This window comes from Capsicum annuum, chromosome 5, assembly GCF_002878395.1.
Source record: "Capsicum annuum cultivar UCD-10X-F1 chromosome 5, UCD10Xv1.1, whole genome shotgun sequence".
Classification (NCBI taxonomy): Eukaryota; Viridiplantae; Streptophyta; class Magnoliopsida; order Solanales; family Solanaceae; genus Capsicum; species Capsicum annuum.
In genome coordinates, this window is record NC_061115.1 from 185,795,412 (window position 1) to 185,816,391 (window position 20,980).

The 20,980-nt window shown below is 30.3% G+C and overlaps 1 protein-coding gene across 1 annotated transcript; it reads right to left on the minus strand.

Annotated features, from left to right (window-relative positions):
* Window positions 1-2,619: 2,619 nt before the first annotated feature.
* LOC107872000 (chaperone protein dnaJ A6, chloroplastic-like) lies at window positions 2,620-6,007 on the minus strand. The gene is made up of 2 exons (XM_016718830.2): window positions 5,887-6,007; window positions 2,620-3,008 (listed from the first exon to the last, which is right to left on the minus strand). Exons 1-2 carry the CDS (start codon window positions 6,005-6,007, stop codon window positions 2,620-2,622), a joined length of 510 nt encoding a protein of 169 aa, XP_016574316.2.
* Between the last annotated feature and the right edge of the window lie 14,973 nt (window positions 6,008-20,980).

The following is a 20,980-nucleotide window of genomic DNA, read 5'->3' on the forward strand; positions in this document are numbered from 1 at the left end:
CGTCTTATATCCGGTCGACTGATATTCATATATCTGAGGGTAGGTTAGCTGACACGCTAGCATGACCCTCATATTGTAGGTCGTCCGAGGATTCCATACCTACTCCTACGCATGTGGGGCCACTACCTGGGTCTTCACCGACTCATCTGGCTCCTATGACCATGCCATCGCCAGTAGAGTACTTTCAGACTACCGCTGGCCCCTCCAGGCATCGGCCATCATCGATACCCTCCTGCAGCAGTCACGCAGCTACGCACTGTGATTCTGCTGGATCTATTGGGTTTTCGGATCTTCAGCTGGGAGACACTCCATTTGGTTCTTCAGATCCGCCCACACTAGGGCATCCACCATCAGTTACTAGGCAGCCAGGAGACTTAGATGATTCTGGGAGGATTTATCTTGTTACAGTTGCAAAAGTGTAATATTTCTAAATATAATAACGTTACACATTTTTTCATTATTATATTATTATGCTCTATGAAATTATTGTTTGATCTTGTGTTGTAGGTTTAACCCGGATGCTGGACTTGGACATAGGGCGCGAATATGCATTGGTCGGCACTTTAACGACTTCTGGACCAGCTGGCAAAAGGTACCAAAACTTGACAGGGATAGAATGTTTGATGAATTTAAGGTAAGGATTTAACTTATTGACTTTTTATTGACACTTTAGTAAAACAAAACATTGATTATTATATTTTTGTTGTAGAAATTTTACTAGTGGGATGATGAAAATACATTTCTTATAAAGAAGAACTTTATGCAAAGATGTAGAGGCAGATTTAAAGATCTCTTGGATTATGCCCGACAAAACATGGTTAAACCTACGTGCATGCCTGAACCCGCATGGAATCAGTATCTTATATATTGGAATAGCGATGAATTCAAATTGTTGAGTGAAAAGGGAAAGAAAGCCCGGGCATCATCCAAGGGTGGCTCCCTACATACTGCGGGTGCCAGAAGTACTCTTGCTGTGATTCAAAAAATGGTATGTAACTTTACAGTTTTAATTATTTGTTTCTATTAAAATTTTATTATTATTTGAACATTGATAATTTTTTCATATGCAGGAAAAAGAACAGGATAACAAAATACCACATGATGTGATATACGTTGAGACTCATGTGAAGAAAAAAAAGAACCCGACTGATGAAGCTGCCTGGGTTGAAGCTCGTGCAAAAGCTGAACATGTAAGAAACAAATTCTGAATTTATGATTTTTTTTTCTCAAAGTTGATATTATTCAGTTATAACTACTTTAATTTTTTTTTACTTTTAGTATTAACTTTACTTTGAATATAGGACAAATATATGCGCCTTGTTGGTGCGTATCGTAGTAGTCAGCCACTTAAAAGTCAGGGTGACCCAATTCCCAAACATGTCGAGGTGGAGTTATGGACAAAAGTTGTGGGTCCTGCAAATAGACGCCATTTGGCCGGATACCACAACGACTATTTTAGCGATAATGTTAGGTATTCGTCCAGCCCTGCATACCCGAGCTCTTCAGTTGATAGTGAGACAATTAAAAGACTACAAACTACAGTTTCTCAACTCACTCAACAACTTGCTACACAGAATGAGAGGGAGAAGAAGAGGGCGAAGGCAACAACATCGCGATTCAAGAATTTGTAGCAGCAATTGAGCACTTTCATTCAGACTGTGGGGGTTATTCCCCCATGTCCTGGTGATGCAACTCAGGCTGCAAAGGGTCTAAGCCCCCTGAATGATTTCTTCACGGATGAGGATATGGACGACGAAGATGAAGACGAATCAGATGATGAGGTTTAGTTTTTTTTATGTGTGTTGTACTTTGAATTTAGACATTTTTATGATTGAAATTGTTGTTGTATTTTGATACTCAGTTTTCTTGGACACTTTGTATGTATTGTTCTCTTTTCAAAGTCTTTATATTTGATTTTTTTTTGTTGTTGCTGTTGTATGTATTTGATTTGATACTGCAATGTTGCATTGTTGCATGCTGTAATTGGGTCTGAAATTTTTTTAATTCACATAAATACCGACCACAAGTGGTCGTTTTTTCAAAATTTTCTTTTGGAAAAACTAACCACAAGTGGTCGGTTTTGTAATAAATAAATTAATTAATTTATTAATATACCGACCATATGTGGTCGGTTTATTATTAAATTAATTAATTTATTTATTACTAAATCGACCACTTGTGGTTGGTATGTTTTTCCAAAAATTATTTTTTCCTATCTTAATGAAATAATAATCAATTTTAAAAATATATTTTTTTTAAAAAAAATACCGACCACTTGTGGTCGGTTTTTAAAAAAGCTACCACTGGTTTTCTGATCATATTGTTTGGTCGGTTTTGTGGTCGATTTTTGGGTAATACCGACCACTAGTGGTCAGTTATTGACGGTCGATTTTTCCTGTTTTTTTAGTAGTGAGAAGTTTAACTTTGAGTTGTTTCCAAATATATAAATAAGTCGTTTATTTCGTAACAGACTAATAAGGAAAGTGTCACACAAACACATAACATGATTTTTAGTTGAACATACGCTTCTTTTTCTGCATTCTATTACAAGATCTTCTTCTCAACCCATCAAGTTGTCTTTCCCACACATCCTTAGAGAAAACCATCTTCCTATTTGCATTAAGACTTTCTCCACATCAATTCACTCTCAAAAGAATCCATCAAGCTCAACTCATAATCATAAATTTGACGGGAAATTGGATCAGAAAGAGTCTCATATGCCTTTCTCAACTCAATAAATCTTCTTATTGGTTCTTCTTTATTTGAATCATCACAAATATCAGGATGATATTGAAGAGCTTTGCATCTATAAGCTTTTTTTATTTCTTCAAACCCTACATTTGTTGAATGTAGAGAAAGCACTTCATAGAATTTATTGCCTAATTTCTCCCTTTGCATAGTTGCCATGATTTTCAGATTGTTTTTTCCACCTTTTTTGTGGATAAATATTGGAAGAATATCCACCTTATAGTTATTCATCTTCAATGATATATCCATTGGTAGTGCGCCTGGAACGAAGAACGAGGAGTATGCTAAGACAGAAATTTGAAGGTCAGATCGAGTTGACTGGTATAAAATTTGTATGTCAAGCCCAATAAAAACTACAAACTATTACAACTAACGAGTTGTGACCTTATGAAGATTTTGTGAAGGAGGGTATGTAAATATGAAGATTTTGTGAAGATTTCGAACACGAGGAGTATCAAAAGAGTAGATTGATAAAGCTTGTATTTCAAGTCAATAAAGACTACAAACTAAAATGTACGAATGAGTTAAGTATTGTGGAGAATTTTTGAAGGAGACTTAGTAAATATGAATAAGAGGTGTGTTGTGTTTGAACGAGGAGTATGAGAAGAGAGTTTTAAAGATCAAATCGAGTTGATTGATAACCCTCGTCAAAAGTTTATATATCCAGGAGAGTTTGTAAATATGAATGATTGGTGTGTGGGTATGTTATGTGTGCAATATGTATATGATATGCATTCTTAAAGTATTGACTAATTGAGATTAATATATGATTTGTTCAATAAGCAGATTCTATAAAGGTAAATAACATAAACATCAACCCTTTTGAAATTAATTACACTCTCTCACTTTTTTAATTATTTTATTCTCTCTCTATTAATATACATAACATAGCCGACATATATATAGATTCTGTGTATATATTGGGATTTTTGTAATATGTTTAGAGAGTTAGGATTTTTTGTAATATTAAAACATAAGTTGTGTATTTGTGTAATTTTTAGTTTTTTTTAAAAAGAATAATTAGTGGATCTTTTCGGTAGTTAAGAGCGGTCACATTTGATGGACGACGTTGACTAATAATTTGGCTTGAAGTTAACGTCTTTTTTGTTTTTTTATTTTACTTGATATACTATAGTATATTCTATTCTAATGTATGTTTAAGTGATTGACCTTGTCATATTTTTCTGTTGCTATTTCTTGACCTAATTTTGTACTAGTGTTTTAGTGTTTGTTTTGGTGACCTACTTGTATGAGTTGTATAATAATGGAGACAATATTTGTTTATATTTAATGGAAATCTGAAGTTAAATGGTTAAAGTTAGTCATTAAGGGGTTGTTCGGTATAATACATTAGAATAAATAATACATATATTATGTTTGGTGTTATGTAATACTTTGTTCAGTAGGAATTTTAAGCCTATGTATAAGTAATACCTTCAAAATCATGATATTAGTAATACTTAGTTTTAATTCCATGAGATAAATGTATGTGAAGGCAAAAACCCTCAAATCCGTTTAAATCTTTTCTAAATCCATCTAGATTTTTAGGCATTTTTTATTTGTTTTGTATTTATAAAACTTTTTGAAAAACAAAATTTAAACAAAATACAATAAGCTAGAAATATAAAGTTAAACGAAACACATTTCTGAATTTTTTTCTTTTTCAAAAAGTTAAACGGATACAAAAAGATTTAAAACCAGTGACAATATTGCATTGCTTTAGTTTTAAATTGCTGCAATTTATTAAGGGAAAATGGCAGAAACGACACTTCAAATTAAACTATTTCCACGAAAATGGTCATAAAATTTAAATTTCACTTTCTAGTCATTTAATTTGCTGGCTTGTTATATATCGTTTCTACACACCTTCTATACAGTTTCTATACATATCTTATACATATAAATATTTTATATGAAAATTATACAGTTTCGATACATAATTTATACAATAATTGTACCTTTTTTTTTGCACATTTTATACAACAATTATTTAATTTTTATACACTTTTTTAAATATTTTTTTTATATATATTTTATACATATTTGATAGAGCTATACAATTTCTCTCTATATATATACATACATATATATATATATATATATATATTCTATATAACAATTATATCGTTTTTATATAATTATTTTTAATTATTATTTCTAAATAATAAAAAAAAGTAGAATATTTTTCAGTTAGAAAATTTATAGCAAAAAAAATTTAAATATTTTTAAAAGGGCCGAATGACCCAAGTTGAAAATTGCATCAGTATCGTATATGGACTATATCAGTATTGTGCATGGGCTGTATCTGAACTACATGAGCCAAAATAACCCAAATTAGAAAATGGCGAAAAAGTGAAAATACTTTATCGACTGGCCATTTTTTGGCAAAATCTCAAAATTGAGATATTTATTTTAAAAACTGCTATACAGTGTCCTTTTTCCATTTATTAATAGCTGTAATTCCAGCAGAAATTCAAAAGATTGCTGCAATCCATGTAATAATACTTGCAATTTAAAAACATACTATCTCAAAAAAAAAAAAAAAATTATTGATAATATTTCAATTTTTAAATTTCATAGATTTTCAATTTATAAAAATGACCAGCTACCTCAAATAATTTAAGCGAGAGTATTAATTTCTTTTTCATTTTTAAGAATGAATAATAAAGTTTTGCAAAGAAAATAAACAAAGTTATAGATGTGGAGAATATTTTTGTAAACACACAATATCTTTTTAGAAATATAGCAATGCATGTTATTCTTAATATATCAAATCAAACACCGGATAAGAAATAAGTTCATCACTACTAATTCCTATTAATCCCTACATTACTAATACATCTATTCAATATTATTCTTATACACACTTTCAAACGACCTCTTATAAGTTTCTTTGTTTATTAAGATTTAAATATTTATTTGATTTAAATAGATCTTAGTTATTAAGATTATTGAACAAAGTCTGAGCATCATTTGAAGGTATTTGTGTGTGGATAATTATTTCCAGTACTCTCTATACAATCCCCGGTCACCACCATCGATCGTGTCTAATCACAGCTACTACATAAAACCTCATGATTAATATCCACTATTGTTCCTATTCCATCCACCGCACATGATTATAATTATATATATTGCCATTGTCACCATCACTACTGCCACCACTATTAACAACACTACACCTTGTACCATCACAATTAGTATTGTCGCTACTATTAACATCATCCTTAATCACCGCACATTTTCCAGCAGCCGCCATCAGTATTGTCAACTACAAACATAAACCAACTCTACAATTACATAATTTACAACCATCATCACTATCAATCGCTATCATTTTGTCAAGCTCTTCAATACTAACCACCTACATTATTACAATGCAACTATCATCACCATTACAATTACTAGTCATGACCGGCACGAACTATCACCGCTTTCATCACTACAAATCATCTCAATCATTATTGCCAGACACAAATATTTAACCTTTTATTTATATTATATAATTATTTTATTTTATTAAAGATATATTCTTATTTTAATATTTAAATTTAAAATTTATTATATCTAAAAAAATAAATTATGCACATTCTAAATGTTGAAAAACAGGTCATTTTAACCATTTAGTGTTAGATCAAGATGAAAACAATATCTCAATCATTTAAATATGTATTGAAATTTAAATATCGTAATATTAATAAAAATGATTGGGCCTAACACTTTGTTTGGATGGTGATTTGTCATGATTTTATAATGTACGGTACTAGATGGTATGGTCCGGTACGGTATTATATAATACAATATAATGTTTGGATGGATTGTATCGTTCACTACTGTTTAATAGCAGTTTTATTATTTGGTTTGACGGTATGGTACTGTATCGTAACTGGTAAATTTACTAAGATGCCCTTAATTATTATAAATGTTAAATTTATTAATAATTGTCAATAAAATATTTTTTTCTGCTAATTTGTCATAAATTATGTCATGTAAATAAATTAAATTTTTTAATTCATATAATTCTAACAAAATTAATACAAGAGTAGATCAAAAATGAAATCAGATTCATTTTTTATAGCAACAGATATTATTTCCTTTTATTATTTTGAAACGTGACCACCAACGGTAAGTACAAAGTTTGAATGCATTTTTTGTGTATGCTACGGGAGTATTCTGTATGAAATGAAAAAACTAGAAAAACAAATGATTTCTTACTTATTTTCTTGTGTTCGTTACGCAAATAGAAAAATATTTTCTAAATATATTTGTATATGTTTAACACAAAACAATGAGAACGAATAGGCTAAAGGGGGTGGGGTAAGAAAAAATTATGAACTTTTTGTTAGAAAAATATTTGAGGGCGGGGTAGTGGAGTGGGGGATCGAAGATAGGGGTAGGGGTGGGGTAAGAAAAAAGTTTTGAATTTTTTAAAAATAAATTAAAAAATTATATTTTTTTGTGGGTGGATTTATTGGGGGGGAGGGGGAGGGGCTGGTAAGGGGTGGTGATGGGGTAAGAATTTTTTAAAACTTTTTAAAAAGTAAAAAATTATATTCGGGAGAGGGGCTGGTAAGTGGGAGGGTGAGGGTGGGGTAAGAAATTTTTTTGATTTGTTTTAATTTTTTTTTTAATTAGGGTGGGGAGTTTGGTAAGGGGTGGGATCGGAGTCAGGGTAGGGGGTGTGGTAAGAAAAAAGTTAAAAAAAAAATTAAAAAGAAAATTTAAACAATAAATTTTTTTGAATGGGATGGGGTGTGGAGAAGAGGAAGGGGTAGGATGTGGTGTTAAATAATATAAGGTAAAGGATAAAATATGATTATATAATATTAAATAAGGACATAATTGAAAAAAAAATAGGAAAAGGGGTCAAATTTACCCCTTTACTTTCAAAAATTGGTTAAATATACTCTTTTTCATACTATTGGGTTAATTTGCCCTTCCTGTTAAGAAAGTTTTCGTTTGTACCCTTTGTCTAACCTTCATCTAACGGATCTAACGGAAAAGCATAAATAACTTTTTTTTAAAAAAGAAAATCATCATCAGTCGTCACTCAACCCTTATGAACTGAGTGCAAGAATGCGATAAAAAATAATAAAATTGTGTGGGGTAAGTGTATAGATTCTAGTGCCATTACCAGGACAATTTTGAAGTCATTTCTTTTAACGTTCTCAACTAGCAAGTTTACAATCATTCCCACTTGTTAAAGCTGCTGTTTGAAGAAATTGAAGTCTGAGCAGAGGCGGATCTAGAATTTAAATGTTGTGGGTTCCTAATTTATAATTTTTACCACTAGACTAATAACACACTTTGTTTGTGGGTTCCCAACTTATAATTCTTATATAATTACTAGTTTTTTCAATATAAATTCAAGAACCATACTAAAGTTATGGGTTCCCGGGAACCCACACGTAAAGCTGTGCATCCGCCCCTGAGTTTGAGTCTCTTATTATGTCTCGGATCTTTGTCTTGAAACTATGGGGTCGAACTTTCAGACTTTCTCTGCTCAACCCCGTATGGTAGCTTTTTTATCATGAACATTGATCCAGGTTATTTTTCTTTCGAAACTCCTAATTTTGTGATACTAACCTATTTCTTCAACTGCTAAAAATTTATGTAGGTGGAGACGATTTCTCTCCTTGCTTTGACAGGATTTCTAGTCTTTATGGTTTTCTTTGTCGCGGCAACTGTGAACGCCATTGTGATCTCTCTTCTCATGTCGTTGCGGCTGCAGGCGGATTCTTGGCTCTTTTCTTGCCTTACGGCTATTTATATTGGCGCTCTATCAGTTGCTGTATTTGTCATTTCCACTACTACAACCATAGCAATTTTTGCTATGATTGTGGCTACAGGTATACACAAGGGAGTTTGTTTGCTGCTTCAGTTTGAGCATCTTATATTATTTTTCGCATGTTTTAGCTTTCACATTTTGTTATTTACACGCAGTTTAAATTGTCAGTTTGTCTTTTACCATCCCAAGTGTGGCTTGTCCTATTCTCACCGTGTCAAATAAATGATTAGCCGAGATAACAAGAGTTGAAATAACCATCCATGTTGCATTTCCGTTTAAATGAGATTTCACTCTAAACACTATCATGAAATTGATATTTTGTCTTTCGTGATGTCGGTAATCTGAGTAGGAGATTTTCCCCTTTTTTGTTTGGAGAAATCATGGAGGAAAGACATTTGAGGGTATTTTGATATGGATTTTTTTTTTTAAAAAAAAGGGGTATTTATGCTTTTCCGTTAAATGAAGGTTAGACAAAGGGTACAAACGAAAACTTTCTTAACAGTAAGGGAAAATCTAACCCAATAGTATGAAAAAGGATATATATAACCAATTTTCAAAAGTAGAGGGGTAAATTTGACCTTTTTTCCAAAAAATAAGCAAACCATGGGATACCATCAAATCAGTGGTTCAATAAAGTGTGGATTTTCATGGTTACCAAATCATAAAATTTAACCATATCATACCATACATTTTAAGAAACAATCAAAATAAACATAATTTCCATAGTAACTATACCATACCATAGAAAACCACCACCCAAACAATGTGTAAGTATCAGATACCGAATTAGATATTCTCTTAAAATATTAAAAATGGGTTGTCCAACCTAATTTGTTTTTTCAAGAAAGAGAGATGTTTTAAGGTTGTCTTTTCTCTTGTTTGGTTTGCTTAAAGAAGAATTAAAATAAAAAAAGGGAGGTAATTCAAGATTTCAAGCTAGAGTCAACCAATTCTATGTATACATATTCATTTCACGTTTTCACTACTAGAAAATCTGTAAGATTTAATAGATATTCTTTGGGTGTGTTTGATAGAGGAAAATAATTTTTAGAAAAGTAATTTTTTTTTTCGTGTGTGTGATACACAAGTAAAAACTTTTTTTTCTAAAAATATTTGTATATATTTAATACAAAATTAAAAAAACGTAAAAAGTTTTTGGTGGGGCGGGGGTAGGTAACCCTGGTAGGAAAATTTTTTGGGTGGAGGTGACAGTGGGATAAAGAGTGAGTGGGTGATTTTGGAGAGTGGTATGAGATGTTGCAATTTATTTTTTCTATTTTTATTAACGAAGTCATTTTTCTTATTTTAAAAAAGGAAAAAGGGTCAAAGATGCCCCTCTACTTTCATAAATTGATTAGATTTGCCCTTAGTTAAACTAATGGGTCAAATATGTCTCCGCCGTTAATAAAGTATGCAAATGCACCCCTCTATTTAATGAATATCCACACGGGCTAACATTTGACTGAGATGGACTCCACGTGGCATGCCACATCAATACCACTTTTTTATTCTTTTTCCCTTTTCTTTTTGTTCCTTTTCCTTTCTTTTTCATAATTTCTCAAATCCAAGCTGCAATTTTTCATTCGCTTCATTTAACTCAAGCTCCATTAATTTCTTTAGCTTATGATTCCCGAAGGAATTTCACCATTAAGACGATTCATCGACATCTCTAAATCAATTAGCTTCTTTAGTTTTTCAATTTCTTTCGAACTTTCCCCTTCAAACCCACAATTCGTTAAGTACAATCAATTTATTAAGCTTCAGAATCATCACTTTAAGAAATGGCGCTTGATCAAATTGATTATCACCAAGGTTAAGTACACCCATGAAGGTGTACACTTTGTCCATCTCTGCATTTACATTCAAACCATTAACAAATGCAACACCGGAGCTTGGCTTTCTTAGTGAGTTAATAACTCATATGGTCATTCAACTATGAAATTTTATTCAGAAAGTAACTTAATTTTGATCTTTACCTCAAAAGTCACTCAACTATGAATTTTTATCTCAGAAAGTCATTCAACTTTGATCTTTACTTCGAAAGTCTCTCAACTATCACGTTTTTACTAAAAAAGTCGCTCAACCTATTTATTTATTTTTAAATAAAATTTGCTTATTTGAAATTTCTATTTAAAAAAAATCTATAAAATATTTCTTTAATGACCGTTTTATCCTCGTACCCCTAAATTAATATTTCTTCCTCCTCTTTCTCATTTTTCTTCTCCTTCTCACTTTCTTCCCATAAGTTTTTCATAACTCTAACATTTACGGTATAATCTAGATATTAAGAATTATAATGATATAAAATTAAATTATTATTATATTTTATCTTTGCATTTTATTTTTTTTGGTCTTTGAAAAGGAAAAAAAGGAAAAACAATAGGAAAAAAGAAGAAAAAATAAACTAAACTAAAATATCGTGCACTTTTCTTTTCTCCCTTTTAATACTTTATAAGTTTATTTTATTTATCTTCTTTTGACCTCTTTATTTTTATTTTTTTAAAGACAATAAAAATAAAATAAAAATATAAAATATGGTAGTAATTTCATTTGTACAATTTTAATTGTCAATTTCTAGATTATAATGTATGGTTTATGAAAAAAATTTATGGAAAGAAAGTGAAAAGAAGAAGAAAATTGAGAAAGAGGAGGGAGAAATATCAATTTAGGAGAATAAGGATATAACGATCATTAAAGGGATAATTTTTATTTTTAAATAGAAATTTCACATAGACAAATTCTATTTTACAAAAATATTTAAATAGGTTGAGTTACTTTCTGAGCAAAAATGTGATAGTTGAATGACTTTTGAAGTAAAAATCAAAGTTGAGTGACTTTCTGAGATAAAAATCTATAATTAAGTGATTTTTGAGGTAAAGATCAAAATTGAGTAACTTTTTGGGATAAAAATTCATAGTTGAGTGACAATTTGAGTTATTAACTCCTTTCTTAGTTACTGCCAAATTTGGTGATCTAACTCTCTTGAACACAGAACCAAAGCTGGACACTCCTCCTAGTACAATGTCTAGCATTATATGGTGACAACTCTAATTGCAGGTGAGGTTCTTGTTTCCTGGTCAGTCAAAGGATTCAAGAACTTGTCAATGTGCTTAAAGAGAAGTAAATTGGAGTCGATCATTTTTACTAGGCCAAAATGGCTGTGATATGATGTGCAAGCTTTTTCAAAGAAAAGCCCATGCTTTCTTTCTATAAACGGAAAAGGTTTAAAAACACTCCTGAACTATCTGAAATAGCTCAAAAATGTCTCTCGTTAAATTGTGGACTCAAAAATACCCTCCGTTAAATATTTAGTTCAAAAATACCCCTCCCTCTAACGGAATTCAAAAAAAGATTAAAGATACCCCTGAACTATCTGAAATGGCTCAAAAATACCCCTCTGTTAAATATTTGAGTCAAAAATATCCTTCCCTTTAACGAAATTCCATGAAGCATGCCACCTAGATAAAAAAAGACCTCGTGACTATGCCACATTACCATCCGCACATAAAATGTTAGTATTTTTTAATTATATGACATTCCTTTCTTCTTTATTTTTATTTTTATTTTTATTTTTTTGCAAAGCAGTGAAACGGAAAAAACAAAAAGCCAATACCAATCTTTTGCTAATTACTTCATTAGTATTTTAAAACTTCTAGATTTCACCTTTTCATTAGTGTTTTAAAAGTTCTAAATTTCATCTTGTTATTATCGTTTGGGATGATGGACAACTTGATCTTGATCTGATGTTGACTGTCACACCCGTTTTTCGTTCGTAGGGTCGGGGTCGAAGGATTTTCCAATTAAAGTGACGGTTTTGAATAGAGATTATTTTATTTACAGAGTCGCCACTTGGGATTGAGTTATGGTGTTCCAAATCACCTTTTTGAATCCCTAATCAAAAGGAAATGACTCTTTGTATTGGTTTGCGAAAACAGAAAAACGGGTAAGAAATTCTATTGACCGAGGGGAAGGTGTGAGGCACCCCTCGAGTCCCGTGGTTCAAGCACGGTCGCTTTATTGACTTATCTTGACTTAAACTATTTTGATAACTTATGTTTATAGGCCTTAATTCGCTCATTTTTAATATCTAATATGTTTATATATATCTTATATTAAATAAATCTGTGATAGTTAAATTTTAGAAAAATATTTTCAAGGTGCATTATTGCATCCTTGAATTTTTAAATGTCTCAAAAAGATGCGTACGCCACATTCTTTATTGAGACGAATATTTTAACGTGCCTACCTAGAGTTAAAGACGTTAATTCGTTATTTTTAAACTTGTAATAATTTTTATCTATTTAAAATGCTACATACCTTTTAACAATAAAATTTGAACAAAATTCATTTAAAGTGATATATTAATCTAATTTATTTAAGATTTATTAATGACAAAAAACTAATAATAGAAAAATAATAATAATAATAATAATAATAATAATAATAATAATAATAATAATAAAATAATAATACAAAGTCACAATAAACTGATCATATTATTTTTTAATCTATTTTCTAAAATTAGTGTCAGTTTATTTGTGTGATGTAATGTGTTTGCAGTGAGGTATGTGTGTCGTGTGCGTATGTGTAGTGCTGTGTATATATCTGTGAAGGTGTGTGAGAAGGAAACAAAATATGATGCCTGTGCAGGGGATGAAAAATATTAGAAGAATCACTACCCTTTGTCATTCACTTTTTCTCATTCCCACATTTATTGTAAGAATAAATATTACTACTATCATTACTGGAGTAAACATCAATAATGGAACGATCCAATTCGTAATCACTAGTTAAAGAATTTCCTTTTTTCTTATAATCTATTAAAACAAACAAACAAACAAACAAACAAATAAAAATCTTAATCCCACTAAAACAAAAATTAATCCAAAACAAAACAGTAAATGAGTATTTTTTAAGAAAATCATTATATTTTTATTTATTCAGAAACTTTAATATCTATCATTAATAAAAACAAATCACCCAGATAAGTAAAAAAAAAAATAACTGACAACGTAACAATGAAAATTAAATACAGCAAATAAAAAAAAAACATCACATGTTAAACTATGAGATCCTTAACATAAGTTTAATTATATTCATAACGAAACCTACAAAAAAAAAAGATTTGAATTAGAACCTATGTGATGATTTTAATTAAACATAGAATACAAGAACGTTATCCCCGAAAACTCAAACAAAAACTCAAAATTTGATCCACCAGTCTTTCTTTTCTTTGTTTTCTTCTCCGTTTTTGCTTTTTTGTTTGTTTGTCTCTTTCTCTCTTTTTTTTACTGGCCTTGTGTTTCTCCGTTTGTTCTGATGTTCAATATGTAGGTAGAATACTGTGTAGATTGTACGTTGGTTTTTTCTGGGGAGAAGAGTCTTTAAATAGTAGGGTTCTTTGGGGAACAATTTTTGTTCAAATAGGATAGGATCATTTTTAAATTTGAAATATATATATATATATATATATATATATATATATATATATATATATATATTTGTCTTTTAGAAGATAATAATAACAAATAAAAATAATAACTAAATAAATAAAATAAAATAATAATAATAATAATAATAACTAATTAATTTTTATATTTAAAAATTTTAAAAATAGTCAAAAATAAATATAATTAAGATAATACTAAAACTACTAACTTATTTATTTTAAAAAGAAAAATATTTTTTATTTTTATATTATTTTTTAAAAAATTGGAATAAAAATAAAATATCCTAAAATTAACTTCATTTAGTTATTTACTTTTTAACTAAAAATTTATTCAAAATAAAATAAGAATTGAAACAATATCGGATAAAATATAAATATTTAATATCAAAAAAATAAATGAAAATTCGAGGAGGATCAAAAATCACGTGTCTACATTGACTCGGAGCAGGAGCTAGAATTTTAACTTTTAAGCTAGCAAATATTGATGTACTAATAATTGAGTTGAATTTACTACATGTAAATTCTTTTTCAAAATAAATGAATTCCTTTTAATACTTGTTTTCATTTTTCTAAATTCAATTTTGATGAATAATCTTATTATTTTTAGAACAAGTTTGAAAAGAAGTAAAATGATACTTAATATTGATAAATTATTATTTAATTAGGCCATTCATTAACTTATTGAAGATGTGTGCCACATTCAAAGATTCATTAATTTTATATTAGAGGAGGTATTTATTAAATCATTTTAACATAAGTATTTTGAGTAAAAGCTAGCAAAGCCAAACACATCTTTTGAGTAACTAATTTGAAGTTTAGTTTGAAATTTGTTACTTTTACGAGTAAATTTTAATTTTAACTTTTATACTGGTCTAATAATTAATGAGTTTATCACTTTAATAAGACTCTTTTGTTGAGTTTTACACTTTTAAACTTATTAACACGAAAAACTTGTTTTTTAGATGATCAAAGGAATTTGATAATAGCGATGTTACATTTAATAAATTTTTTCAAAAAAATTATTATGTAACCACCGTTTGTCTACTTTGATTAAAAATGAAAAAGTCGTGTAAATTTTATCCTTTTCACTGACTTTTTTAAATAAAAATAAAAATAAAAATAAAAAAGAAAGGAATGTCATATTATTAAAAAATACTAACATTTTACATGTGGATGGTAATGTGTCATAGTCACGTAGTTTTTTTAATCTAGGTGGCATGTTTGGTGGAATTTCGTTTAGGAGAAAGGTATTTTTGAGTCAAATATTTAACGGAGGGGTATTTTTGAGCCATTTCAGATAGTTCAGGGGTATTTTTGATCCTTTTCCGAATTCCGTTAGAGGGAGGGGTATTTTTGATCCAAATATTTAACGGAGGGATATTTTTGAGCCAAAAATCTAACGAGGGGTATTTTAAAACTATTTTAGATAGTTCAGGGATATTTTTTAGTCTATTATCATTAGAAAAGCAGCGGGGAAGGGTTTCTCCCGGTAATAAATACACAATGAATAATAGTCACATGTTAAGTGCTCGTTTACTACTTAATTGGATTCCTTTTGAAATTTGCCCATCTGGCTCTCTTCCTATGAAAATAATCTCCTATGTTGTTGAGATCTTTGACCGAAAATTCCTTCAAAGTCCCTAGAATAGCTTGTTCAACTTGGCCAAAGGTATACTTGAAACCAAAAAAACTGTGAAGAAGAAAAGAAAAAAAAGAAAGGAGAAAAAAATAAAAATGTGCGCTGATGTGGCATGCCACGTGAGTCTACTCAGCTAAATGTTAGCCCATGTGGACTTCGGTTAAATAGAGGGGTATATTTGCATACTTTAGTAACGGCGGGAGTATATTTGACCCTATAGTTTAACTAAGGACAAATTTAATCAATTTATGAAAGTAAAGGGATATTTCTGACCCTTTTCTCTTTAAAAATACATGTTTTCCTGAGAAAATATTTTTTAAAACTTTTAGCCAAACGAATATAAAGAAATAAAAAACATATTTTAAAATATTTTAAGAAAATATTTTCCACCGTACTTAACACACCCTTGTGTATACATTCTCTATCTCAACTTTTTTATGTATATAATAGTAGAGATAATCTAACCAAGCTATATACTTGGAACTATATTTCATGCGATACGTACTTGTCTCTCACCAATATAAGCATTTGTCTATTTTTAAAAATCACGTAGTAACATTTTTTGTTCCCATTTCAATTTGAACCCTAAAAATCTCTATCTCAATTTTAAATGACATTTTTCTTTCCAGTTTGGCTGTTTCAAAATGCTTGAACTAATTCTAATATAAATATTTTCTTTTTATACTAGTTGCTTTTTGATAAAACCAGAATATTTTTTTTCTTTTTAAACCTGTTGTTCAGTATCCGCATTAGTATTGGAGCCTCGATTAATTGAATTGCACATTGTAGGGTTCATTTTGAGGTGGCAATTGGATTGCGCATTGTGGGCTCATTTTGAGGTGGTGCTTGCAACAAAATTTTCTTTATATTAAAAATTGAACTTGAAATCTTTGATTAAGGATGAAACAGTTCTATCATTACATTATAACCCATTTCGGGAGGACAGAAGAAGTTAGAAAGATCTTCCATTGAGCATGAGGGCCTTAAAAAAATCAAATTGCACATATTAACGAATTTTGGCGAAGATTGCAATAATAAATTGTCCGTCACAAAAGTTTTGTTTAATCGATCCATGAGAAAACCTAAGATTCATTGAACAATTTTCATTTCTTAGTTATTCCTTTTCTAAAATATTAAAAAAAGAATTAACTTTCTTTCTTCTCCTTTTTCTTTCCGTTTAATTGTTTTTAGTTTTTGTCCTTCCAATGAGTTGGTTTTTAATTTTAATCCTTAAAAATTGAATTTATACCTAGAAAAATATAGTTCTTTAATGGCACATAACATGTGAAATATTTTAATAAGAAATTATAAATTTATGTCTTGCAAAATACTACAAAAAACTGCTTCCTTTGCGGGGTTTATATTTACATATTGCGGAGGTTGATAACCCCCGCAATGTGATTGCACGGCGGTTTTCAAAACCTCCACAATTACGAGTGTCGCAATCTGTTTACGGTGGTTTTTTATTTACCGCCGCAATCAGTTAGCGGCGGTTATATAACGGCGGTTTTGACCCCCACAATATGCAATATTTAACGGCGATTTCGACCCCCACAATATGCAATATGTAACGGCGGTTTCGACCCCCACAATATGCAATATGTAACGGTGGTTTCGACCCCCACAATATGTAATATGTAACGGCGGTTTCGACCCCCACAATATGCAATATGTAATGGCGGTTTCGACTTCCACAATATGTAATATGTAACGACGGTTTCGATCCCCACAATATGTAATATGTAACGACGATTTTGACCCCCATAACATGTAGCATTTAAAAATATAGTGGCGGTTAAAACCTCCACTGTATATTTTAAAAACTGCAGGGGTGAAGAACCCCACAATTCAGTTGATATTTTTTAAAAAGAAAAATTACACTGTTCATGATCAATATTTAAATTTGAATTTTATTTAATAAATTTAATATATATATCATTCACTGTTGGACCAAACAAAAATACATTTTAATAACAAAAATGAAAATATATTAGATCATAAAAACATACAACAAAACTATTGTCATTAGTATTAAAAACTAATGTAAACACAAAACACTTCTCCAACAGCGATTCGATAACATCATCATAATTACTAATACGATTACAAGTTTCAATGATTATCACTAGAATAACCATCACCAGATGATCTTCCATTCACATCCGAAAGAGATCCAGTAGAGACATCAGTTGGCTACAAAAGTAAAAATAAAAACAGTAAGGTTTGTGAATACTAAATATTTTATAACAATACATTAACTTAATTTTCCTCAAATCAAAATTATTTACCGTAGAAGGAGTGAAAAATCCTGTAAACTGTTTAGGTATCGTGCCTTCTTTCATTATCATATATGCCTTGAAAGCGTTCATCATTAGATTGTGAGAATTCACCAGTTCTTTGTAGTTCTCTTGGCTATTCTTATGAGCATCTAATAGTTGAGTGTAGTTTTCTTGGCAATTGGATGGACATGAATTGTTACTATTTGAAGAACTCATACCGTTAAAACGAGTACGTTTTTGTTTAAAAAATCTGCTAGGAACAACTCCTAATTCCAAGCACCTTACCCTTCCAGAATGCTCTTTTCCTATCACCTTACCAACAACATCATTTGGAGAAACTTCAGACTCGCCCATGATACTTTGACTTACCGCGAGTTTAATTTTTTCTTAAAATCTAGTACAACACAAAAATTATAGTATAACGTAATCTAGCAGCGAACAATAAAAGAAAAAAGAAAAATTAAGGAAGAGATAGATGCTGCAACTTTCAAACTAAAAAGATATTTATTATTTCAAATGTACTGCCATATAATAACTTCAAGATCAGTTTTTTTCTTTTCGAAAGTACTGAAACTATGCTGATAAACATACCAACATGAAACAACGAAACACAGCAGGATATTACAGTTCAACCAAAATTCCTTCTATATGTGGTCTGCATAATTTATAATTTTTTTCTTACATTTACTAATCTCCAATAGCCAAAACAAAAGCATATGTTGAAAACCAAATGAGAGACTAGCAGAGATGCTTTGCGGAGATATCACTTCCTTTAGTGGATATTTTTTCTTACATTCAAAATCATGCGTCTAATATTTCGGTTTGATTAATTAAGTGTATCATTGACGGTGACATCAAGCATATACAAAAATAAAGGAAAGGTTAAGTCAGCTCTAATATTAAAGAGATTAATCTAGAAAAAGGGATCAGAAAAAATGAAATTTGAAAGAGTAATTGGAATCCTCTACTCTTTCTGTAACAATTTTGTAAAAATTGGAGTTTGTACTCCACATGTTGTAGTATTTAAAAGCTTGTCTTCTTCTAGTTTGTGCACTTCCTAATCTCATATGGATGCGTAATAACTCACCACTTTATTCAAAAAATGAGCCCTACAATTAGGCATTTCATCAAGCCATTCTGTATTTATAAGTAACCAATCAATCTGTGAAGAAACTCTTTTAGTTTCTTCTTTGTCATTGTATGAAAAATTATATCCTGTATGTACTAATTCCTCTGGTTCACTTGTATTAATACAGTTCTAAAAGTCAACCACCTTTATCAAAGAGACAAGATTACCCTATTCTGTCAATACCATGCCAGACAAAGTATGTGTCAGTTGCTATCACGTGAACTGAAGGGTCACAATTTGAGAAGTCTTTCGCAGCTCTACATATCCCTTCCCTTCACATAAAAGCAGTTGTAACTATGCATATCCCTCCATTCCTTTTTAATTCCCAATTGCCATTCATACTTAAAAACTTCTTTATCTTTAGCTATAGCTATAATAGGGGGCATTTTGAAAAGATGCAGGTACAATTACACCTCTCTTTGTCTATCTGTAGGTACAATAATAAGACTTTTTTATCTCCATTTATCTCTCTTAGTTTTTTCTTTGTCAACAACAACATATATATACCACCATGGCTGTTTTTCTCACATATTCCACCTATAGCTAGCTTACATACATAATGCTTACACTCGCAGGAACACAAAAAGTTAGCCACCACTTATAGCATGGTTATTATTACTATCATGTATAATTAAGCACATAACAAGCAACATACATGTAAAACCACACATTCACCTGTCCTTCTCAACCAAAAAGCTATGCTATCAACAACATCACATTTATTTTCCCACTTTCTATACGTCTCTCTTATAATTCAAAATTTATATATCCATACATGAAAAGTCTCATTCAAATAAAAAGAGTCTTAATTAATTCAACTTTGTTTTCCTTTTGTTGATGTAGCTAGCTAGCTTATTAAAATTGACATACACAAGAAAGGAGAAGAGCTAACTTATCCTTCTCAAGCTCCAGTCCCACCATATAGCCACCTTGCTATCAAGCTTTTTTAAGATACAACCTTCTGGCAATTACAGTCCTAATATTTTCAGTTCCTCTTCTTACTTAAACATTGATATTTTTCCTTATATGCAATACGAATCCGAATTTTTTAATATTTTCATGACCTTCATTTCTCCAACCCTCTCATGATAAGTATAATCTCGATACCAGTATTATGGTAGAAGAAGATTCCGACAAAGTAACTAGTACTTAGATTAAACATAACAAGATTTTTTTACTATGTTTAAGTTTCGACATTACTACTTAGTAGATTAGTAATATAAATCAAGAACAACAAGTTGTTAGTGAATCGAAATAGGCCTCACACGGCTTCAATTGACTTTGAATTTGTGTTTTGAACAAGAAAATAAGATGAATAACAAGGCAACAATGCTAGTGAATTGAAAAAGCCCCACATGGCTTCACTAGACTTTAGAGTCAACAACAAAATGTTAAAATGATAAAAATTGCTCTACAGAGTACTTACACAAATCTTCTTTGCCGCTTTATTAACATATAATCCATCTTCTTTCTTATGAGTAGCAAGATAAAGTGTTGCTCGTCCAGGCTTCTTTCCAGCCTTAACCATCTACAAAGAATATTGACTCAACAAATTAAGGATAGTTTCATGTTCAATAAAGTAAACTAAATATAGTGAACAATTATATTTCACCATTTTAGCTCTTTTTCTCGTGTTAGACTTAGAGCCACCAGTGTGTGAAATAGTTTGCTTTTTCCAATTTTCAGCATTTTGATTGCACATTTTCTAGAAAATAAATACTTAAATTCAGTATACAAATAATAAGTTTGGCTTCAAATGAAGGATTTAAGAAGATACCTTCGTTGTTTTGTCCAAACGATAATCAACATAAGAAGTCCATTGATCCTTTGAAATTCCTTTGGGAACATTAGCCATAAGTTCAGATTGGTTTAGAAGTGGGTCAAAGATCTTATCCCATAACTTTAGCCTCCTTGCATCCTACTTCTTTGAAATAGAATTATAGACATA